The sequence below is a fragment of the Pyrus communis genome, chromosome 11, assembly GCF_963583255.1.
Source record: "Pyrus communis chromosome 11, drPyrComm1.1, whole genome shotgun sequence".
Classification (NCBI taxonomy): domain Eukaryota; kingdom Viridiplantae; phylum Streptophyta; class Magnoliopsida; order Rosales; family Rosaceae; genus Pyrus; species Pyrus communis.
In genome coordinates this window covers 18,803,264-18,828,250 of record NC_084813.1, presented here as the reverse complement: position 1 = coordinate 18,828,250, position 24,987 = coordinate 18,803,264, and the positions used below count along the sequence as shown (strand labels likewise).

The window sequence follows — 24,987 nt, the reverse complement described above, 5'->3', positions numbered from 1 at the left end:
AAGCACTTTTTTTTAGAAGCAAAGTAGACTTTGTTTCTGCTTTTCTATGTTTTTCTATTGTCATTAACATCAATTAAAAAAAACATTTTTTTTTGTTGTGTTACCAAACACATTTTTGTCACATCCCGGCCCAGGCCCCCACCACATCCCAAGCTCGACTCCACCGTAGCACGATATTGTTCGCTTTGGGCCCCAACCATGCCCTCACGGTTTTGTTTCTGGGAACTCACGCGAGCATAACTTCCCAATAGGTCACCCATCCTGGGAATGTTCTGGCCCCTTTCTCGCTTAGCTTCGAAGTTCCTACAGAACCCGAAACCAGTGAGCTCCCAAAAGACCTTGTGCTAGGTAGAGATGAGAATATACATATAATGCTTACAGGATCCACTCCCCTGGGCGATGTGGAATGTTACAATTTTGAAGTTTCTGATTTTCTAATAACCTTTTTTTTTTTTTTTAAAGAACCACTATCCCAAACCAGCCATAAATATAAAAAATTGGAGTGTACATTGATATATTTAGAGTGTCAATAACAATTTTTTTTTTTTTTTGCAATTTTATTATATAATAATGATGTATATTCAAGGGAAACCTTAAAATTAGAGTATTTAAAGCTTTTTTTCTTGTTTGTTTGTTTAAGATTGAACCGCTTTGATTATGTAGTGAAAGTTATGTTTGTAGTTTTTTTTATTACTTATTATTTAATAACATTTATAAACTTACAATCAGTGAATTCTAAAGTTTGTTTTGATTTAAGTTATTTTTTTTTAGCTTTAATATATTGTGCTACTTTTTGAAAAAACTATTTTAACGAGAAGTAACTTTTATAAACCCCGCACATCAATCCCAAAATCTTGGAGATCGCCAGGATTAATCAAATATTTTCTTAATTTCTACTAATATATGGGCACACATAAAGTGTGAAATTTTGTACTTTGGTTCTTAAAATTGAAATAGAGAGGGGAAGAGAGTGAAAGAAAACGTGGGAGTAAGGAGAGATGGAGAGAGGTTGTTTTTTTTTTTTTTTTTTTTTTTTTTAAATTAGAGATGATAAACTAACATGTAGGTGGAGTTTAAAAAAAAAAAAGTAATTTTGTAAAATTACATTATTTTCTTTAATTTTTTTGTTGTGATAGAAAATAAATATGTCTTTTTATCCTCTTTTAATTGAGAATTGTTTTTTTATTAATGTAGTTGTAAACCATGGAAGTTGATATGATATCTTCCCAGACATCAATGGCCTACTTTCTGGACTCAAACAATCGTCTTTGTGGAAGGGTAATCATTGATATGATATCAGATGATGTAATTGAGTCATGATGACAAAGTGCTTATACAATATGTAGATGAAAAAGGTATGATTAAATTTGGAGTATATAGAATAAGTGGTACCTTAAATCACTACGAGGTAGTCCAGTAGTTGAGACGAATTTCAAGTTTGTATTCTAAAACAAGACGTTTTGTGTTCGATTCCTTGCACAGAATCATACAGTGGTGGTCAGGGAATGCTGAAATGCCTTTATGAATTTTTCCGATTCAAAATGGTGAACTATTTTGACAAAGCAACTAGCTATTTCCTTTTCAAGAATAAGACAAGTGGAACCTTCATTTTGCCTGAAAACTTCACTTTGTTCATTTGATTTTAACAATGTGAAATTATCAGTAATTTGATAAACCAATTAGTCAGCTTAATCCACATAATAAAATCGGTCTTTTAATTTCATTCTACATTATATTGAATTTACATTAAGAATAGAGAAAATAATGGTTAATAAATAACTGATTGAATCACATTATTGTTAGTCTATTGTGAGGTACTAATTATGTAACAACCCGTCCGTAACTTTAAAATTTATTAATTTTAAATGAGTGAATTGACGAAAATGCCCCTAGAGGCAAGGACTTCGACTTCCGTTGACCATCGGGGCGTCGCGGTCGACTTTTTAGGGTTGACTGTTGACTTGTCATTGACTTTTTACAAAATTTACCCGGGACCCCTCTTAGCGTATTTTGACGCTCTGGTTCCGAATTGCACTCTGTTTTTTTTTTTTCAAATTTAGTCGTTTAAGTTGAGTTTTACTAATGGGTCCCAATATTATGCTTAGGTGCGATTATTATCGGAGACTCCGACTATCCTAGCTCGAATGGATGCGACCTTGTAAGTATCTGTGAGTGGGTCTTTACTTTTAAATATTATATATTCATTCAGTTTCTATTTATACATTTGAAAAAGAATTTCCTACTTATGCCTAAATTAGACTAATGTTTATAAGAATTAGCGAAATAGCGGAAATTACAAAATTATCCTAAATCCTACGGGATGCACAAGTATGCATACTTTCATGTGGTTTTAATTACAGGCATGATTAATATTTTACTTATTACTATTATGTGGATATGAATTATCGAATTACTGTGGCACGACTATATTTATGTTATCTGCTCATCGTTTGCTGCACCGGTGTTAGTACTCGCCCGAGCCAAGGCCAGTCTTTCACGTGTATGTTCACATCGCACCGTATGTTAGACCTGGCATTCATGTCGTGTTTTTTGTGTTCGTGTCGTTTTCATGTCATAACTAATAGCTTAATGGATCGTGTCATGTAATACCCGTTAAAGTAAACGGGTAATATGACCCGACCCCAAATCAACCCGTTAATATTAACAGGTAATATGACCTGACCTCTTACCCGTTAAGAAAAATATTTTTTAAATCAATAAAAATGAAAATGAAAAACATAATTTGACCCAAAAAAATGTAAAACATAGTACTAAATTTCGGAGTTGACTCCTTCATGAAAGTTGTAAAGCTTTTTATTACGAGTGATTACATATTTCACACTTCTATAATAATTATTATTAATTTTATTAATTTTGCACTCAAATAAAAAAACACTCATGAGATTTGGAGGGTTTTAAAAATCTAAACGACCATATAACCATCGTCTAAGCGTTGAGGATGCAATTATGAACATTTATTATGCTTTCATATCTTTCAAACTTATACATTAATGATTATGAATTTTGTTTATTTTGAACTCCCTTAAAAATACTATTCATGAGAGTTTGTATGGTTTTAAAAATTCAAACGATCATATACCCATCCTCAAAGTGTAGAGGATGCGACTACGAGCGTTTGCATATTTTTTTCATATTTTTCGCACATGTAAATTAATTATCATAATTTTTTTTAATGTGTTTGGTATTTTTAAATTACTTGATTTTTTTATTTTTAATGTGTTTTATGATTTTAATCTCAATCTTTGCCTATAATATACTACAAAAATAAATAAATAAATAAATAAAACTTAAATTTTAAATTTTATATAGGATAATAATTAATAAACAATATATGCATATTCATTATATCTATTGTACTTTATAGTAAGTTTTTTTTAGTAGTTTAAAAAAATTAAATCATCAAAAGAACTTTTTTCTTATCGTGTCAAAACAAGTTACTCACGTGTCACTCTCGTATAAACCTGTTAAGGACCCGTTATTAACGGGTTATTATTGTGTGACCCGATAATAACCCAATTAATTATCGCGTTGACTCGAAACCCGTTATTTTCTTGTCGTTTACATGTCGTGTAAGAAATTGCTAGGTTTACCGTACGTTCACTTTGGATCCATTGCAAGTGCCAGTCATTTCCTACATTGCTATAGGCAATTATGACTCGTATGTGCTGTGCAGAACGCCAATCTTTATGTGATTGTAATACTAGAGCGTAAATCATTGTTACACCCAGTCATGTTCATGTCAAAATACCTCTGCATGAACTCATGTATCAGCATGTGTCGATGAGTACTCGATATGATATGTTTGCTTATGCGAGATTATGTTATTCCAGACGTCATGTACTTATTTACGAAATATTGTGCCGTATTGAATTCTTGAGATTTTGCAGGCTACAGTAGGTATTTTCTAACTATACGCAGTATGTATATTTTGGAAATTATACTTGTTTTACGGCGAGGGGTTATTATGTTTTCACAAAGGTTTTTACAAAGCTTTGTTTTTAGGCCCAACAACCCTTGTTTTTCGCCCCTCCAGGTTTAGTAGCTGCGCATTTTGTGTCGATGAGGATTCTTGGTAAATCTTGGTATAAGTGGTTACCTTCGATGGTATGATTCTTATCCTACCTTACTGTATTTTTTTTATGCTCTGACATGACATGTGAAATGGGTTCATTCCCGCTCATAAGCGCACTCTTGTATTTAGACACTTTTAGATTTAAATTTATACACATTTTCCACATCACTACACTTTATGGCTTCGTCAACCTCTTGGTATCAGCCATCATAGCTCGATTCAGAGTCGAAGTGTACATTCTAAGTCGGGGTGTATCAAATTATAAAAAATAAGAATAATAAAATAAAATAAAACACTGTACAGGAAAAAGTTAAATATTTAAAACATTGTTTATCACTGTTTACCACTGTACAGTAAATAGTTAAATATTAAAAACACTGTTTATATGATGAAAATACCCTTGCTATATTTGACGCATTATTTTGGGTTGCTTTTGAAGTTTTTTGTTAGATGGCATTTCTGTCCAAATTTTTTTGGTGAAGCCCGTGACCCCAAAAACACTATTCACCAAGTTGTTGGCTTTATATATATATTAGCCTTCATGCACGCGTGCTACGCGCAACTGACATGTTTTAAATGAATAATATTAGACCATGCTAGAAGAAACCCCTCATAAACCAATCAAAGCAGCTGAATCCACATAATAAAATCGGTCTTTCAATTTCGATGTACATTCTATTGAATTTACATTAAGAATAGAGAAAATAATAGTTAATAAACAAATGATTGAATTACATAATTGCTAGCCCATTGTGAAGTATTAATTATAAGAAATAATAAATAAATAAAACACTGTACAGGAACAAGTTAAATATTAAAAACACAATTTATCACTGTTTACTACTGTACTGTAAATAGTTAAATATTTAAAACACTGTTTATCACTGTTTATATGACGAAAATACTCTTGCCACATTTGATGCATTATTTTGGGTTGCTTTTGAATTTTTTGTTTGAGGGGCATTTCTGTCCAATTCCTTTTGGTGAAGCATGTGAAGTATTAATTATAAGAAATAATAAATAAATAAAACACTGTACAGGAACAGATTAAATATTTAAAACACTGTTTATCACTGTTTATATGACGAAAATACTCTTGCCGCATTTGATGCATTATTTTGGATTGATTTTGAAGTTTTTTGTTTGAGGGGCATTTTTGTCCAATTCCTTTTGGTGAAGCATGTGACCCCAAAAAACACTGTTTACTGGGCTGTTGACTTTATATATAAGATGGAGTGGGATCAGTTGCGGCTGTCATGATATTAAGCAAGTCCCCAAAATACCAAAAAAAAAAAAAAAAAAAGTTACAAATGTTAGCCAGATTTTCTATCTCTGTATTCTCACTTGGTATGGTGTAATAGAGCTAATTTTAAATTTTTGAATAAAAAGCTTCAAGAGAGAACTTTAGTAAAAATAACCCTCAATTTAACGGAACAATTGACACAACTAAGTTAAGAGGGAAATTTACATGAATGTAAGTCTATGGGGGCCTCGGAACCAAATTGAGAGTTCATAAAGTGGAACAATACCTTCAGGGGGTATTGCTACATTTTTCACTTTGTATTTAAACAAATTTTTTTAAAACAATATCGTGATGTACTTGGTAACTTGGGAAAGAAATTAACTCTAAATCTGTACATTCAATCTTCTAAGCCAGATTGAATGAATAATCATATGGAAAACATCAAATCTCTTGGGAGGATTATTCACTACAAAATGCCTTTGCACCTGCTTCACTCTTTCCTGCATTCTTCTATATTGCTCTTCAGGTATTTCGATTAAGATTTCTTTAAGTTTTGGAATTTCACTCACTGAAACTTGAACAGAAAACGAGTCCCAGTTAAGCACATCACTGAAAGGCAGCACATAGTGTTGTGATATCAAAACTGGAACACACTCTGCATAAATTGCCTCCACAATTCTTGGGCTGGCAACTTCATGTCCACTAGGGCAAATGCAATACTTGCTTTTCTTCAGCATGTCATGGTATGAAAGCTCTTCAGGGAGTTTTTCATAGACCAGTAAATCTCTGTCTTTTCCCTTCCAATGCTCGAAAAGAAATGGCCTAATTCGACCGTGCATTCGTCCTGCAAAAAATGCTAGGATTGTACGTTTGGATGGATGCAAGCCGCCAATTAGACCTGTTATTTCACCAGTTTCCAGATTGATTTCAGGAAATGATGCATCTTTCTTAGGGTTAAAGTGCTCGGATGTATTCGCATTGCATAGTACGCGGATGGCAACGAAGTACAGTTGTTTAACATACCATGTAGCCCTTGGCCCCTATACAAAAGCCAGTAGCAAAATAGTTACTCGACTGTGGATCTGAACAACTGATCATGTGAAACCATACTTTCGTACAATATCTTAATTGAATTATATGTAATGATCAATAAATTCTGTTTAATTCTACGTCTACATGTATAAAAATTCTAGTAGTCTATAATATTTGTTTGAATATGTGATCCAAATTAGCAATATGGCAATGTGATATGTCGTAGTACTAATAGTAAGAAATTTACCCAATCATGGCAAGAAAGCATGACATGATCAGCTCCAAGGCTTCTGTTCCAGTATGGATACCTATTAGAGATGATACGAACGTAATCAACCACAGTGCGCTCAAGAACAGCTTTGTCACGAATAATCGGGTGAAACAAATACTCGACGATCATCACAACACTGAATGGCAGAAAATAGACGTGAGCATTTTCAGGCTCTCGAGTCCGGAACTTGGTATCAGTTTCTATGAAGCTAAGGAAGAGTCCCTCCGTAGAGTAAATGTTCTTGCAAGGACCGTTATGAAATATAGGCAGCTCTCCCTCTTCGTAGACATATATTTTAAACATTTTTTCCATTAAGAGGTAGCTCCTACATAATTGAAATAAAATGAGACAGAACTGAAGAGTAAGGCAATTTATTTTTCGGACCATTGAAAGATTAGTTATGAGAGTTCAGTACCGGTGAAAGGCATACGCATTCCTGTAAATATCGCCTTTTGGTATATAATCTGCATCTTTAAGAGGTGTTGTATGGTTAGGATTTTTTATTGCTTCCCCAATCAATGCTCTAGCAGCAGCAAGACCAGCTTCAAGTTTCTTCAGGTTTTCATCTCCCTTCTGCCAATCCCTTTGCAGAACAGAATCGCCAATGTATCCCCTTTCAAGATCAGGCAATGCCTTCATCCTTGTTGCATCCTAGAAGATTAAATTGGTCAAGACATAAGTGGTAACATCAACCCTAAAAAAAAAAAAAAATGGAAGAACAAAATTGGTTACACAAGTTTACACCATAACTAAATTTTACAGAAATTCAAGGACCAAACTTGAATAAGTAGAATACCTTGTATGATGCACTATAGTTGATTCTGAATGTGGAACCAGAAATCATATCTACGCCGGTACCCAACCATGGAAATTGAGACGGCGAAAAATTAAACCAAGACGTTCCTTTCAAACCATTTGTCACAAGACTCACAACCATATAAACTATAGCAACGGAAGCCATAGCAAACACAATAGCATTTTGATATCTTCTGTAACCCTGCTTCATCTTTCTCTTCCTCTATCAGAAACACACAAGCACACATTACCTTTCAGAACACATAATTCTGTAAATGTCTGGGAATTATATGTATGATTATGAGTAGTTATAAGGTTTTCGCCTTATCAATTTTCACTTGAATAAAATATACCTGATTAACGGCATTTTCTCTCTGAGGTAATGCTATACTGGAATAGAATATGTATCCAGAGCGTTTAAAAGATGCTATATACTGGTATCTTCTAACAACTGGTAACCGACATGGAATTTTTGGAGTGAACGGTAAGATTATTGTATACAAATTTTGTACACTTCAACAAATCAAGGGGAACAAAAAAATCACAGAACGAGTAATGATTTGTATAAAATGACCTTAATTATACATTAAGAATTTGGTTACAATACTTAGATGTATTTAATACAATAATCATCTGACAGTCAGATAAAAATCATGTGAATGTATGGATAGATGGACGAAGGGACTAGTATGGTCCATTCCCATCCTCACATTATTACTTATGGTTCAATCCAGAGACTCCAAAGTTATTCTCGTTCCCTTCATATATTTTGTCAATCTCAAATAACAAATCAATTCAACAAACAATAAGATTTATAAAAGTATTGGCCATAAATTTTTTGGTTTCTCCTCTGCTCTTTCTCTTACTTGAGTGCTAGGGTTTCTATATTTTTTATTGATAGAATTTTCCTATTAACCTTAATAAGTCTTTCAAATGGTTAATAAATAATTTTGTAAATACTCTCCGTTTAATTTCTTTTTATATTTGGGAGAAGTTCATCCTCACATAAAATTTTAGCTCCACCACTATATAAATAGATGTATTTAATACAACACTATTGAAAACTTAATTTCAGTCATTTGGTATCATGCAAGAATGAAAGAAGGTTTTGTTATTTACTCCTGGTCCGGATTCTTCAAGCACAAGATATTAAGATTTGAAGATGCTCGAGACCACTGTCATTTGCATCAAGAACAAAGAACATAAAAAAATTATTATCTTCACGAAAACTAGACAACACAAACAATCGTCCAAGCAAAGGGCAACTCAATAATTTATATTTCAAATAATTTTAAGCATCATAAACTGTTAGAAAACGAGATTCCCTAGCGTCGTTCACCTCAACGGTATTGGATCTCGTACCAATTAAATGATTCACAGTCATCAACGCACATCAGTAATTTCTTCAATATTAAGAATCTACACACCTGATAAGCAGAGATCTGATAAGTGGACCGGGCAGGAACATAGATGTCTGGGCAGATGCCTTTTACTTCATGCATACTTAAAAAATCTGACACACACTTGTACGACAAGAAGGCAAGGAGATAGCAACAAGAGATAATAATAGAGTTTATTATTCAACCACTAGCCCAAATGTTGATGAAGACCTGGCTTCAAGTCTTTCTATTATTTGTGGCTCTTCTCTTACTATGAATCTTGGCAAGCTTTCATGCACGCGTCTGAAAGACTTGGCTTCAAATCTTTCTATTATTTGTGGGTCTCCTCTTACAACGAATCTTGTGCTCATGCACGTGCAAAAGATATTTTTTGAATCATGATATGCTACGCACGACTTACACGTTTTAAATGTATTTATATGCGTAAATTGACAAAAGAAAAGTCAAATATTTGAAGTAAATGAATCATCTTAAATCATGCTAAAAGAAACCATTCATAAATCAATTAAAGCAGATGAATCCATATAATAAAATCGGTTTCTATTGAATTTATCTTAAGAATATAGAAAATAATATTTAATAAATAACTGATTGAATCACATTATTGCTAACCCATTGTGAGGCTAAACTCACTTCCCTCTCCTTTAGTGTTGATAATATCGTTGGTTAAAAAAAAAAAACAATCATTTGATAACTAATTTAATCACATTATTATCCGCATGCGAAAGATCTTTTTTATAACCAGCATTACACGCCTCTTAAGATGTTTTAAACATGTTTAAAAATAGAGGAAATAATATTTAAGGAACAACTGATTGAATCACATTATTGCTAGCCTATTGTCAAGTACTAATTATTAAAAAAAAAAAACATGTACAAAAAAAAATTAATTATTAAAAAGACACTGTTAAAATGACGAAAATGCCCTGCCACATTTGATGCATTATTTTGAGTTGCTTTTGAAGTTTTTTGTTCGAGGGTCATTTTTGTCCTTTTATTTAATTTTTTTTTTTTTAATGAAGCTTATGACACCAAAAAATACTGTTCATTGAGCCCTTGACTTTATATATAAAGATAAGTCCTAAAACAAAAGGGAATATGAACTCCATTGTATATGAGAACAAGTAACAACCATAAAAGATGTTTAAATAACTATTACCATTAATTGATGATGTCATTAATGGTAAGTAATGGTGTGAACAAATATTGAAGCTATTTTCACTAACAGGTCATTTTAGGGTGCGTTTGTTGCACCGCACTATTTTGAACTGGACTAACTTCAGGAATTAAACTGGATTGGCTTGGCATGAACTAAGTAGTAAGGTAATGAAATGTTTAGTGTAGTGTCAGATTAAATCACAGATTAAATTATTTTAGAGTTAAAATACTTTTTTTTGTCATTTTTTTAATATTTTATTATTGTTAATACACACTTTTTTTATTTTACTCTCTCCCCCAGTCTTTCCACTTTTCTTCTCTGCTTTGCATTCTATTCTTCGAAAGCGCAGATTTGCTCCCACTAATAATCAAACCCAGAAAACTCTCTATTCTTTTCATTTGCTTTCTCTTCAATTAAAACCCATATTTCTCTTCTTTTAATTTACTTTCCCTTCAAATCAAACCCAGAAAAATCCCAATTTTTTTTTTTTTCATTTTGTAGAGGCTCGGATCGTCAGATCTGCAAATCAGCGACAAACTTGTGAACACATCTTCTTGGAGGAGCGCTTGGTGGCCTCAAGGAGGACGTGACGGTTGGTGGCATGTAATCTGGAGCTTCGGGCAGGGCATGTGAGAGAGCTGGAGCTAATGAATCTCAATTCGAAGGAAATTATGGAAAAGTTTTACAGAATTATTATGAAGCTATGCGATTAGAAATTTATCCTTATGATTGAAGTTATATACTATAACATAGGCCTTATCCACACAAGTAACCGAGAAAGGTAACTAATGTGGAGAGTAGCCATCGTGTCGTAAAATTAAGATTATTTCATTTATTTCTTTGTCAGAGAGCGACCCTTAGAAAACGAGGCTTTTTTTATTGAAATGGGGGAGTTTCGGGAACAAAGCCCAGCCCAGATTTTAAAGAAAAGCCCTACCCTATATGTAGGGGTAGTATATTTTCCCTATCTAAGCTATATCAACACATCCAACTAGAAAACTCATCCGCTTGTCAATTAATTCTTGGTGTAATACTCACTCGTAAATGATTGGTGTCAAAATTTTTGACTGATCAGGTGTGATCAGTCTCATCCCTGTGATTGCAAGCCGAGGAAGAAGAAAAGCTTAATGGTGGAAGGTTGGGGATCTATCGAAGACGAAGAGGAAGATGACTAAGGAAGTTGAAGCCTCAACACAATGATGAAGCGAATCGATGGTCTTAGAAATCTCATCCTTCTTGTCCAGCCTCGCTAAGCCTAGCTAGTGAAGAGTTTAGTCGGAACGAGTTTGAGCTAGTCCCGTTAAACTTAGTCCTGGCATGCACCAAACACGGATTAATATTCTTAGCTAAGCCAGCCCTGTGAGGCTTAGTGAGTGCAAACAAACACGCTCACCAAATGGAGTCCATAGTCAACACTAACTTTGTCTAGTTAAAAGGAATCAATTTAGAAATTTAGAGCTCTATAAATGACGTTGGAGTTAAATCCCTCTTCAATACTTATCCAGGTTATCATTTAATATTGATGACCTAACAAGTCTTCATTTTTAAAATATTACATAATTATTTGAAATGATTTACAAATATGATACCAATTTAAAATCATCTCTAAAAGTTGAGTCGTTTTTGCCGTATAAGCCCAAATCGAAAACCAGAGCCCAATTTCAGATTTCTGAGAACCATTTTTCTTGGGACTTACACCTACCAGCTGCCACCAAAATCTTGTCCACACCAAATAGGCAAATACAATGCTGCATCTCTAAAATCTAATGCAGGAAACATGACATCTCAAAGTTTCAACAATAAAAGAAGAGTGATGCTAGGTAGATGTTGATTGAAACATTAAAACCACCATTAATGTATATCAGTTTTTACACATATTATGAATGAAAAATTGTAACTTATCGTTTAAATTTTCAAAGTTATATTTCATCTAATATTTTTTGGAGCATTTATATGGAAAAATGATCCTTGCTGGATCCTTTTCATGGGGATCCTAGGGATCCTGTGATCGTAACTAATCATCGTATATTGTGAGGTAAAAAATCATTTCAAAATTTAAAATTTAAAATTAAATATAAATAGTATTTAACGAAAACTAATCGCACGATGTACGATAAACTGTCACTATTACGAGATTCCTAGGAAAAGGAACCGGATCATTTTCCCATTTATATTGGGACTACCTAATATTAAAATCCTGAATCCGTCACTGAAAACATATTCATAATATATGCAATTTGATTGGAACTAGAGACCTGATAAATCACCAACTCTTTCTTATGAACATGCTTGCGAATGAAATGGACATCCACCTCGATGTGTGTACTACGACTATGAAAGATGGGATTATGAGCTTAGGCAATTGCGGGGATATTTACAGCTGATTACATATAGACCTGCTACACTTCATGGCTCTCAAACTAGGAAGAGGATCCTCTCCTAGGCTCAAGATGAGGATCTTTCTGATCATGAAATCCAGACGGTTCAAAATTAATCCAACGGTTTCAAACAGGGAGTCCTCTAAAAGTTATAATAATTGTAACCGTTTGATTAAAATTGAACAGTCTGAATTTCGTGATCAGGAAGATCCACATCCTGTGCTCAGGAGAGTATCCTCTTCCCTCAAACTATGCTCAAGTATCTTTTTATTTGGCAGGCTTTATCAGACATTCTTTTACGAACCAATTTGCAAATTTCAAGGCTTCGTTTTTCCACTTTAAGATCTCGTTTGGCACATCATATAAGATACCAAATAATATTAATAATACGATATACGGTGAATACTCTCTTGCTTATACTCTCCAAACCCACGGACAATTTAGTCGCTCTCTCCTTCCTCTCCAGACGGACACTCGTCCTCTCCAGACGCTCTCTCTGCCTCTCGCGCGCTTGCTTTCTCATCTGAATCCAGGTTCGTCTTCTCAAATGCCTTCTTCTTCTTTGTTTTCCATCTAATCCAGTTCAGCTTCTCATTTTTCTTCTTCTTCCCAAGTTCCGCCCCTCCCTCTGTTCTTCCCTCGCCTCCTATTTTTCTTGTAATTTTCTTTCAATTGATTGAATCTAGTTATTGTTTTCTCTCTAATTAAGCAATTGATTATGTAATTTTGTGTTTTAATTAGAATTTTCGAATTTTAGGGTTTGCTGTTGGGTTTTTCAGGTTGTGTTTTGTGTGATTGTGTGTGTTTGTAGGTGTTGTCATGGCATCTAAACGCATCATGAAGGAGCTCAAGGATTTGCAGAAGGACCCCCTACCTCATGCAGCGCTGGTATTTGCTCCTTTTCCTTGAACAAATCCCTTGTCTTTTTATTAAATTTGGATCCCATATATAAAATTGTCTTAGAATTGTAGATGGTAGTTCTAATTGCAGCTAATTAGCGGGGTTTTTCCGATGATTTCAACTGTTTGCAGCTCAGAATTTTAGCCAAAAATTGGCCCCTTTTCATCAATTGAACAGAAAAGAAAAAAACTGAAATTTTAACCCTTTGCTTTATCGATTAGGAAATAAAGATGTAGCAAATTTGTGGATGGTCCATTTGGGAGCGAAACGATCCTCCTTTAATGGTTTAACTGATGTAAAAAAGTGATGGTAAGATATTCTCACAATGTAGCTGGTTTTGTATAGGTCTCTTATGCTGGCTCATGCATCTTATGTTTCTCGGGTATATGCATATTTTGATCACTTTACTGAACTTGGCATACATTCTTCTTGTGGGTTTCTCTTTCATGGATTATAGGTCCTGTGGCCGAGGACATGATCCATTGTCCGGCGACAATTATGGGACCTGGTGATAGCCCATACACAGGTGCTGTTTTTCTAGTTTCAATTCATTTCCCTCCGGATTATCCATTCAAGCCTCCAAAGGTACAAATAGAAAAACCGGGTCCTCATGTTTCTATATGTTGTTGTGGTCATGTTCTTCCTTACAGTATCATTATTGAAACATGAGTTTTTGTGAGTCATATAATGGGTGAAATGGATACCTGCACATAGTCTTTAGTTATCTATTCATACATGCAGGTGATGTATATTTTGGGTACTTGGAAAACAACAACAATATATTTTGTTAAAAGCAGCATGTATATATTCTTGGTACTTGGACAAATTGCTTCTTACTGAAAGCAAAGCAGCAGCATGCGTATATTTTGGCTTATATGGACAAACTGTTTCTTACTGAAACCAACTTGCATTTGTATATTTTGTTAACTTGGATATGTGGTTGGATTAATCTATATAACGTAACGACTGTAGTTGTGTTTTGTGAACCTTCTTTTATGTTATTGGAAAATATTTTGAATTTGTTGTATGGAATTTACTATTTTTCTTTGTTATTTGAAATTTTGTGTGGTTTTGAATAGGTATAAATATGAGAAAAGTTCAACAAACACATATTTGTCAAATTTTTTTTTCCCCTTTTCTTATCCTGTGCAGTACCAAACACAGTATAAATAATACGGTCATTAGTCCGATAATGCACCAAACGCCCGACTAATTTAGTCAGTACTATCCGGTGGCTATTTATATCCTACATAAATAGTCAGTACAGTCCGAGCTGTTAAACGAGACTTAAGATTTATTAAAGTATAATGTTAAAGATATTAAATTTTTATATGAAATTTTTCAATAATAAAATATAAATACATTAAACAGCACTCATTTAATAATTTAATTAACTATAATCACATAATTTGATTTGCAAATTTAATAGAAATGTTTTGGTAGTAGTAGTACCTTATCAAAGACACTTCGATGTCTCTGGTTTTTTATCTGGGTTTTGCTTGTTTTGTGATTTACGATTCTCTTTCTCATCCGGGTAAGTGCGAAATCACACTTGGAGGGCTCCAACGGCGATGACAAGCTCAACCACCCACAAACTCTCTCTCTCTCACACATCTATTCCGACAGATTCTCACAGCTCGGGGTCCGATTGTAGCTTTCTTATGAAATTGTAATTTTGGTTAATTTACTTTAATCTAGAATTTGAGGATAAATTTGAAGAGTTCAAATCTGCAAGGGGACGGCGACCCCAGGAAGACTCGCTACACGCTGGGGTCTGTAAGATGAGGTGCCGTGAGAGGTAGTCTCAAGGGCGGCGCCTGAGTATAGGAACTTGCAGGAAACGGCGGAAAGGTAGGAGAAGGAGAAGGAAGGTTTTGATAGGCGGGTAACGGCCTCCATTGAAATGGCGATCGAAGTTTGCAGGGTGTGGTTAAGAGACCGTGACGAAGGTGTTATTGGAATGTAGAAAGTTTCATTAGACATCACTATGCGTCCGCGTGTTTTAGAAAAAAAGAAAAACAGCCCTAAACCAGTACTAAATGTAAGATATTGCAATCCTCCTACCAAGCTCCGAAACAAGAACGGATCAGCAAGAGGTTCTCCTGAGTTGTTGCTTCTGGAAGAAGAGGAGTTGCACAAGGTTTGCACTCAGTCATACCAGCTTTCGACAGTAACAAAAAAAATTGCCTAAAGCAGTGAGCGTCCAATATCCGGCCATCAGCAAAAAAATTGCAAACAAACTGCAAATTTAAACAAGAGATAGCCGAGGTCAGTGAAGCAGTGGAAGAAAAACGGAATACAGAAAGTAATTTTAGTTGTCCTATATGGCATTAAAAAATAGTTCAATCGCAACAAATCCTAAGCAGTTCATCCTGTTCACTGTTTGTATGCTTAATCTGCAGATAATCATCGAAGAGTATTCTAGGTTGGGACAAGGACAGCATGCGCATACCAGGCTCCAAGGATTGAGCAGCAGCCGTTGTCATCATCTACTTGGCGTGAAGGATGTGGGGTTGGGGGAGCTGGGGGGTCATCATCGTCTTGGCAGGAAGGAGGTAAGGGTGGAGAAATTCTTTCCTCCGGAACCCGGAGGCAGTGGGCCATGGAGAGCGAGGGCGGGTTGGGGTCATTACATGGGCTAGTGGTGGGTCTCAAAACAAGAGGTGATGGGTCATGCGGGGGGTTTTGTGTCTTAGGTTCGCACCGGCTCGTGGTCTGGATGCCAGACCTAAGAATCTCTCGTAAGGGTGGGCTTGGAGGAGCTGGAGGACAAAGGTAACCCTGATAGCCAGGTGGCGAAGGGACATCACTAACAATGCTGGTTGTCGGATCACAAACAGAAATTTCAGAACTTGCATGTTTGAGAGAGAATTTGAAGGTGTAACTTTCCTTGTTTTTTAGAGGAAACATTTTGTTGCTCTGGATGCCGCCACCTCTCTTATTGTGGTAGCCAGGGTAGTCCGATTTGTCGAACCGCACTTTCTCCTTCAAAAACAGGCCTGCTTTCTCAGCAAGCTCCTTCAACTTCCATTGATCATACGGGTAGTCTACCCTGTGTGAAACATGAATTTCACCACCTTTGCTGAGCATCCCGCGGGCGCTTTTGAAAAACGCTTTTAACAAATGTCTGTGCAATCTAGCTCCATTGAAGCTCCAAATTAATCACTTATGACAAAATAATCCAGTAACTAATAGTTATAAGAGCTTAAGATAATATGGATAGAGGTTAGAGAGAGATTAAAGGATCGGCATTATGCTATGTAACTGCTCCTGCAGCCTCACCATTGCATAAACATTAACCAGTTTTGTCTTTTTGGTTACACAGGCATCACTGGAGAGCATGTCGGAACAAGGCATGGTACAAAAGATGAAGGCAAATTTTGTCACTTACTCTATAAGCTCCTCGTCGGTTTCGACTAGCCGATGGTAATGACCTGCATGAGGAAAGTTGAATATGATAACATCATATTTCATAGACCTAAGTGTGGGATGACGGTCCATGACATATACGTTGACTTCATACAACACCAAGCACCCTCTTCTCTCCAACTCCTCCAAATGTGCCTCACTGCTGCCATGCTCAACCAATATAGTATCTGAAAAGTTCTCAAGAAAATTAATTAATTCATGTAAAACAAATTTAAAAAGATGAAGGTAATGGTTTTCTGTTTGTTGCGTGCATCCAAGGAGTCCATATATTTTACCTTCCGATTCGAGAGTCGTAGCAACCATGTTCGCGGCGGAGCAAAATGCTCTAGCCAAACAGGCAGAAAATGAGAAGTCTCCCTCACCAACCAAGAGTATTTTATGAGAGCTAGAGTAGTGTCCTATCCATCTCTGTTTCTTACCCATGCTTGATTTTTGCTCAACTTCCCTTAAAAATTATCTGCTTTCTCTTTGAACCATTTCACTTGCTCTCTTACAGGTGATACCAGATGCAGAGGGTATCTCTTGACAAAGATGAAGTAAGAAACAAAAGTAAAAGCTCTTTATTCTTGTATTATTCGAAGAGTTTATGTGCTCAGCCTAATCTTTGCTGCCAAACAACGCTAACTTAATTAGCTTGCAAATAAAGATGCCTTGACAGCTCATTAACATGTCAGTGAGTGACACTTGTACTCATGCTTACAAAATGGACTGTACGGTTAAAGGATCATACTTGAGTACTGACTAGGTTGAGTGCACCACTTTGCAGAAAAGGAGAATTCGTCGGCTCTAATGATAAACCAATATTTATACTTTATATTTTACCTTTTTATATTTTTTTTCTTGTCTAGTTTAGTTGGAAATTTTAAATATTTATGATACTTTTATCATATTGTATTTCTCGGTGAAAAATGATCGAGTTTGGTAGAAAAGTATGCAAATGATTGAATTTTTAAGTGATTTCAGATGGAGCTTTCAAGGATATCTCATTCATCCTTTCGGCTAGGCAAATAAAAAAAAAAATATATATAAGCAGCATGATGTGGCAAGGCCACAAATCAAATGATTAAAGCGATATGGTTGGATGTGATCGGGACAACTGGATATTTAATAGAGAATTTTAACGAAATGTTCACGGTACTATTCATTTTAACGAAAAATCATATTTTTACACTAAAAAATCAATCCTGGTACTATTCACTTTACTCTTTATTTTGTTCTTATCATTAAAACTCAAAATTTTCAATTCATTTTTATTAGTTTTCCTTATTTAATGTTGGAAAGGGTTAGTGAAATGGGATTAGTAGTGGAATGGTGGGAACTTGCCTTCTGTTAAAGGCAACGGACAAATTTGAGAAAAAAGAATGGGGGGAGTAACACGGACAGATTAGAGAAAGTGGAGAGCAAGTGGAGCAAAAAAAGAAAGGAGTTGTTGTGGGAGTTGGCAGAAGAGGAATAGACGGATTGGAGTTTTCTCCGGAGAGTGCGGAAGATGGCAGAGGGGAGAGCAGAGAGAAGCAAATGGGGAGAAAACAGAGCGAGAGCAGAGAGCAGAAAATGGAAGGGGTGCCGCAGCTCTAAATTTGAAGAGAAGAAGCATGCTCTTCTCTTTGAGGAGAAGATGATCAGAGAGCTCATCTTGTAAAACAGGGTTGTTTTATTTCTTTGATTTTTATTGGATAATTCCTTATATATTAAAACAAGTATGTGTAACTAATTTTCTTTTGCTAAAATAAGGCTATGAGCCTCAACATGATTACGTAGATTTCTCTTTTAATTGTTTAAGTGTTGTTACACGCTTATTTTGATATTTTCAATCATTGAATTTAACTATCTATATGCCTTGATGTTTGATCATCATTAGAATACTTAGAAAAGTCATCGGATGCAATTTTGTACGAATTTCACCTTAAAATTAGCTATGCTTTTTGTGATTGAGCATTGTAATTTGTTCTAAGGTAAATACCATACTCTTAGGGATTACAAGGTTTATCAAAAGGATTTTCACCAAGATTAATGAATCACACATGTTTATATTTAATCCAGATGTCATGGATGAATTGCATTTGGTGGTATGCGTTTTAGCTTGAATGTCACAAGTAAAACTACATAAGGAAAAACCCAACCTTCAAAGCATGTGTTTTCGATTACTTAAGCAATTGGAAGAGCTACGTAGGAGTGTTGTTGGTAAATGTCATACTCTAGTGCCTTGTCAATCTAATTTTCTTCAACTCTTTTTTTTTATTTTTTATTTTTTATTTTATATATATATATATATATATTTTAATCTTGAGTTTCTACATTTAGTTGTTTTATTTAGTTGAATCACTATTTTTGTAAGCCAATTCCCATTTTATATATTTGTTTAAGTTACGTACAGTAGGATTTAGTTTTGTCAAATTAGTGTAGTTCTTAGAATTAATTAAGTTAAGTAATCCAAAAACTCGTAAATTGTTTATACCAATCCCTGAGGAGATCGACCTTACTTGAGCTATTTTATACTACAACACTTGTTCTCTTGCAAGAATTTTCTATGGTTTAACCCTTGTTTTACAGGTGGTAGAATCTCTATCACCCAACAAGTAGTATCTCTTAGGAGCTTGACTATTGCTCAACTCCATTTTTGTAGTCAAACAAGGTCAATGTCGGTGAAAAGAAGAATTCGCAAGTGAACAACCTAAAACCCATGAGAGCACGCACCTTCTGAAAGAAGTGCAATAGTTGGTAGACCATACCTCTATTAGAGAAATGATACAAATAATGATATAAATAGATGATTGTGGAACAAAAAATTATCAAGAAAATTATGGAGGCGACACGTGGACTTTTGAGTAAAAAGCACATTCTGAAAGAAGTGCAACAATTGGTAGACCATACCTCTATTAGAGAAATGATACAAATAATGATATAAATAGATGATTGTGGAGCAAAAAATTATCAAGAAAATTATGCAGGCGACACGTGGACTTTTGGGTAAAAAGACAAAATTACCCTTGAGGCACACCGGGATTCCCATGCGCATGCAACAAACAATAACGGCTCAATCAAGGTCAAAGGTGATCCAAATGGTATTTAATCAAACTCTTTCATCACTCCTCATCAAATCATCACCCACAAGACAACTCCCAATTATTCTTTTCAAATTGGGATTAATTACCAAATTAATTGCAATATAGTATCTGACATAATGTCTTGCAATTATATTCAAAATACCATCATAAGTGGCCCGTCCCTATTTATCCTAATAAGGCTGGCCACACCCCTATATATAGCTCTATCTTCACACCAAAATGCAAGTTCATTTCTCTCCCTAAAATTTTCTAAACACTTTTTCTCTCAAATTCTAACTTTGGCATCGGAGATTCTTCGACCAAAGCCCCATCATTCATCGTGGGCACGTGATGCTCTTGGCCTTGATCTTAGGTGTTATTATTTTACAGGTGCATTTTCATCAAATGAGAAGAATGCGGAAATTTGCATCCACAATTTGATGCTTTCATTGAGAGTTTTGATTCCAACACTCGAAAAAAAACTCTCGCATTCAACATTTCTAATTTTTCGTTCATTCGTAGATTTTCCCAAATGTTCCAATTCTTAGAATTTTTTTTATAAATTCTTTGAAATAGCCCTGGGGAAGAAATACGATGGCGAATAATTTTGGAACCACAACGAACGGTACTCTCAATGGATTTTTCACCCACACGAAGGACCGATGAATGGAGGAATAACAGCCACCATCGCTGCCAACAACGGCCCACATGGAGGCAGCGTGTAGTAGTAGGCCTCCTAGGCTATTTCTAACCATGCAGCCCTTGCTGCCCAATTGGAAACCAATGATCTAGGAGCCCACTTGTAGGCCCAAGACGCTGATCTCAAACGGAAGCAGGCGGAAACATTTCCAGTGAGTCCAACTTTCCAAATCAGGAGCCCAAGCTCCAAGCGCAGCAGACCTCTCCACGCGCGAGCCCAACAACGGCTGAAGTAGCAACCCACGTGGAAGCAGCCCATTTCAGCAGCTTCCTAGGCCTAATCCGCACGCACTCTAGTAGCCCAGAGGGTTGACCTGTGCTTCAGAGCTGCGGCCACGTGCCCTGACCCGGATCCGTGCCTCTCTTGTGCCTGGGTTGACCCATTTTTTGGTGATCTGGACCCGTTTTTTCAATGTTTTAGCCTATTTTATGTAGATTTGACCTATTTTAGCTCAAATCTCGCGCCCAGAGTTCATTACACTTCCACCACTCATTGAGACACATATCGTCCAAGCTCTTCCAACCCAAATGGAGAACAACACTTGTCTTAACAAGTCATAGAGTTGACAAACGCCCTTGCGCAGCAGACGACCTTGGTTAATCAACTCTTGCAGCATATTGAGCTGTAGTATGCCTTAGACGAGGTGTCCCGAAGTGATAAGGACAGACAACAAACCTCTCCAGCAGTATCCCAGCAAGCAGCCACTCGACTAGTGACGAACCAAGCGTTCTGGCAGTGTACATTCCCGATTGAGCCCTCGAGATAGCATACTCATCTTAATGCACGGATGAGCGTGCACTCTTGGTTAGGGCCACGAATAAGCATACATTCACGATTGGGGCCACACTCCGATAATTAACATGAGTAACCTTCCAGGCAAAATGTTCATTCGCGGCCAGGCCTGCAAGGGGCATTATCCGCCTGATTCTCGACTGCCTTAAGAAATCTCTCTCCGACAAGAAGGGAAAATGGCTAGACAAACTCCCCAGATGTCTATGGGCGTATCTCATAACCAAACAACGAGTAACCGATGATACTCCTTTCTATTTGGCATTTGGTTCATAAGGAATCATTCCTCCCAATGTCATCGTGCCAAGCATCAGCACTCTATTGCCAAGCATCGAGCAGAACAGAAATGAGATGGCCACAAACTTAGATATGGTAGAGGAGAAACACGAGAATGTCATCACCTGCATCGCAGCCTACCAGTAGCAACGCCTCTCTAACTACAACAAAAGGGCCAATATCCTGTAGTTCCAACCTGGATATCTAGTCCTAAGAAAAGCCTTGTTCACTGCCTGCAGAGAAGGCTCTAAAAAGATGGATCATATCTGGGAAGGTCCGTACAAGATTAGTAGAATAGGCAGCAAGGGTAGTTACACCCTCACCACCATGAATGACAAAGAGATAAAAAAGCAGTGGAACTCTTACAATATAAGGAACTTCCATGAGTAAACCTCCTACTACATCAAAGCCCGAAGACTCAAGCAACTCGACGGGCACCACCTCTTAAGCCGATGACTATCCAGTTGTTATGCAGTTCCTACCTTATATCTAAGTTTTCGTTCGTTTCACTCATTTTTCAATGAGGAATTCAAAAGTAATTTACAACTTGGCTTGGCTGTATGCTTACAATAAATGATCACTTCTGCACTTCAAAAGAAAACCGCACCCTTCTTAAGGAATTATCGCAGGAATTGAACCCCTTAGGGACCAACCATGCTCTCTAGTGTGAGAGGGTAAACCAATTCTTCGACACCTACATGAGTTTGCTCTCCAATGCGGGAGGATAAACTTACACTCCGAATATCTAAACGTGGATGAGTCGGGTTGCCCTAGTGTAACTAGGTGCACGATGGCTTGCACCAGGATTCCTAGAAGTAGCCACAATGGTCTTTTTCAAAGCTTAGCTAACTGAAGGATTTTGGGTCTCTTGGCCTAATTTGTGTGGAACGGGGCCTTAAAGACGGAGAAGGCACATTACGCAGTGCGCCCTACAGACGGCTGCCCTAGAACCCTAAAGCTGATACTAAGTGCACTAAAGTGCTACGGTTTGCCCTTCAAGCGGTAAGCCGCGCTAAACTTATACAACCGCACATTTTTTGTGAAAGGTTAAACAAGTTAGGGTACATATACGAAGCTTTGTCCACTGCCAACATGCTACACAGTCGATAAGCTTCACCTTTGCTAAGCGCAGAATGATCATTTAGATCTATACTAATTCATAAAGTGTTGTGATACTTACTACGCAACCCACGAAATTGGTTGCATAAAAGGAAAGAGTTTTCTTGGACCTTTGCTTACGAAATTACATACAACCGCGTACTTATGATATGAAAGGTTAGAGAATTTCATAACCCAAAAATCTTTAGTATGTTGTGATGTAGGCCACACAGCTCAAAGGATTGAAGAAAGCGGAGGTTAATAGCCAAGTAATCACGCAGACTCGTCTGCTTCTGTAAGTAAGGCGTTCAGCTGCCGACCTATGGCTAACAACTTTGCAAAAGTTCTACACCAACACCTACAGCTGCTTATAGAAAAGTAGCACGTCTGCTGCTGGTCTAAATGTCAAAGGTTGGGCGTGAACAAAAAAAGTGAAGATAAAGAAAAACGAAGGAAACAAGTTTATTAAATTTTATAGCGAAATTGATAAACAACTAGCAAAGGCCGAAAGAGTTCAAGAAAAGCAAAAAGCAACAAGGAAAACAAAGAAAATCCTAAAGGCTACCTAGAAGACCACTCTTCAGCAGCTTGGACATCCTACGACTACTCAGTCGCCACACCTTCAGCAGTCGCGACGCTCTCAGCAGCGGCATTATCGTCGCTTTACCCCTGGCTCCCTCAGCCTGGGCACTAACTTCTCCGACTACTTCACCAATGGAAGCCTCAAAAGTAAAGACAAACAAGTCTTCCAGAGAAATAAAGAAGGTATCAAAGTCTTTCCTAGCAAACTCAAACGACCTACCAAAGAGATGATCTACATAACCCAGCTTGTAGAAATAGGCCTGACTCTAAACAAGCGAAGCCTCGAGCCCATCATTCTCACCATTCAGCTGCTCGTTCTCCTCAAGTAGACCAACACAGACGTGCTGCAGCTCATCCACTTCTTTCTTCAGACTTTCGTTGATCTTCAGTGCACCTTGGAGTTCCAACACTTAGGGTTCAAACTTATTGACGATATTCTTGAAGTAGATCACTTGATTATAAGCAGCAATCAGCTCTTCATCCTTTGTGTAAGCAGCAGAACGAAGCTCAGAAATGGTATGCTCAAGATATTGAATCTGAGGTATGTAACATCCAATCTCCTTCTCTATACTTTCATACTTAACTTGGATAACGTCAAACCTAGTTTTCAAGTTAACAATCTCTTGGCGAGCGGTATTAAGCTGTAGAAAAGTGAGGGCAGAGATATTAGACCCTTTCAAAGTGACGAGCTCAGATTCCAACCTCTTGATATTCTCGATAGAAGAATAAGCTTTAGCGTCCATAGTTTTTGCCACCCCCTTGGGAGCCTTGGTATTATCTTGGTTAAGGAGCATAGGCGCGGCTGCCAAAATCGTCGATTTCTACATCATAGCAAGCAGATTAGTCATTCTATATTCGGTCGTATGCTTTGCAAAGGAACTTGGGCAAATAACCCCTTTAACGTCATCCATAAGCTTGGCACACGTGTCTATGTCTTCAAGCAAATTTGGTTTCAAGAGCGCATAAATATCATCAGCTTCCTTATAAACAAGCTTGGTGAATTTCTCACAATTACCCACGTGAGCAGTCTCATCTTTCTAGGCAGGTGAATCAACCTTAGTAGCGAGGGGAGTGGGCTTTGGCACCACTTTAGCAGTAGAGTCCACCTTATCGCTCTTTATAGTGGCAAACCTCTCTGAAGATGAACCAGACTTAGCTTCCGACAGACGTTTTGGCACAAATTTTAGCATTGGGGGCACGACAGAACCTCTACGCTGAGCAATCCTATCAGCAATTATACTAACCACCTTTGGCATGACTGGCGTCACTAGCTCAAATCTAGTAGCCCTATCTTTCTTCCCCTTGAAGAAGTCAACTTAATCACAAGCCTATCAGCAGCAGGTAGACCCTCACGAGCAGCGGATGAAGTCTTCGGCTTTTTCCCATCCGGCATCTCTTGAGCAAGCAGGGAAGATCTCTTCTTTCCACCTTTATTCACAGCAGGTTCCACGATAGTGATCGGATGAGCCAATGTCTCCGCCTTAATCCATTTTATCTCCTCTCTCGGAGGCAGCCTACCGTTCTTTCAGCAAAGAGGACTAAGTAGCCAACGCCATTCATGGTACTCAAAAAGGATACCTAAAGAAACATGCACCTTCTTCATATTTGGAAAAATCTTGGGAGTTGAGCCAAATTCCAAATCTATATAAGCAGAGGAGGACAATCAATAAATCGGAGAGTAGCTCAACCAAAAATACAAAGCAACCTAGAGACTAAGCAACCTACTTACCGGAAATGAAAATTGTCGGAACACATAGCTCAGGGGCAAAATTAGACTTCCACTCTCCACTTATCT

At 36.8% G+C, this 24,987-nt stretch overlaps 2 protein-coding genes and 1 long non-coding RNA gene across 7 annotated transcripts; 1 reads left to right on the top strand and 2 right to left on the bottom strand.

Annotated features, from left to right (window-relative positions):
- Positions 1–5,532: 5,532 nt before the first annotated feature.
- On the bottom strand, positions 5,533–9,095 carry LOC137708552 (probable glycosyltransferase At3g07620). 2 transcript variants are annotated; one of them, XM_068447652.1, is made up of 5 exons: positions 7,788–9,095; positions 7,436–7,657; positions 7,055–7,290; positions 6,616–6,964; positions 5,533–6,376 (listed from the first exon to the last, which is right to left on the bottom strand). In XM_068447652.1, the coding sequence occupies exons 2-5, from the start codon at positions 7,643–7,645 to the stop codon at positions 5,720–5,722; spliced, it is 1,452 nt and encodes a 483-aa protein (XP_068303753.1). In that variant the 5' UTR covers positions 7,646–7,657; positions 7,788–9,095; the 3' UTR covers positions 5,533–5,719. The 2 variants fall into 2 exon arrangements, with proteins under 2 accessions (XP_068303753.1, XP_068303752.1); XM_068447651.1 differs by having other exon boundaries at positions 7,436–9,095.
- Positions 9,096–12,780: 3,685 nt separating this feature from the next.
- LOC137708162 (uncharacterized) lies at positions 12,781–14,550 on the top strand. Of its 3 annotated transcripts, none has more exons than XR_011064761.1 (4): positions 12,781–12,904; positions 13,183–13,259; positions 13,493–13,580; positions 13,729–14,550. It is a non-coding gene; the product is annotated as an uncharacterized lncRNA (long non-coding RNA). The 3 variants fall into 3 exon arrangements; XR_011064763.1 differs by having other exon boundaries at positions 13,493–13,616; XR_011064762.1 differs by lacking the exon at positions 13,493–13,580.
- Positions 14,551–14,628: 78 nt separating this feature from the next.
- Positions 14,629–17,264, bottom strand: LOC137708161 (uncharacterized protein At4g26485-like). 2 transcript variants are annotated; one of them, XM_068447172.1, is made up of 4 exons: positions 16,976–17,264; positions 16,663–16,867; positions 15,724–16,398; positions 14,629–15,511 (listed from the first exon to the last, which is right to left on the bottom strand). In XM_068447172.1, the coding sequence occupies exons 1-4, from the start codon at positions 17,121–17,123 to the stop codon at positions 15,424–15,426; spliced, it is 1,116 nt and encodes a 371-aa protein (XP_068303273.1). In that variant the 5' UTR covers positions 17,124–17,264; the 3' UTR covers positions 14,629–15,423. The 2 variants fall into 2 exon arrangements, with proteins under 2 accessions (XP_068303273.1, XP_068303272.1); XM_068447171.1 differs by having other exon boundaries at positions 14,630–15,511; positions 15,724–16,407; positions 16,976–17,263.
- Positions 17,265–24,987: the final 7,723 nt, after the last annotated feature.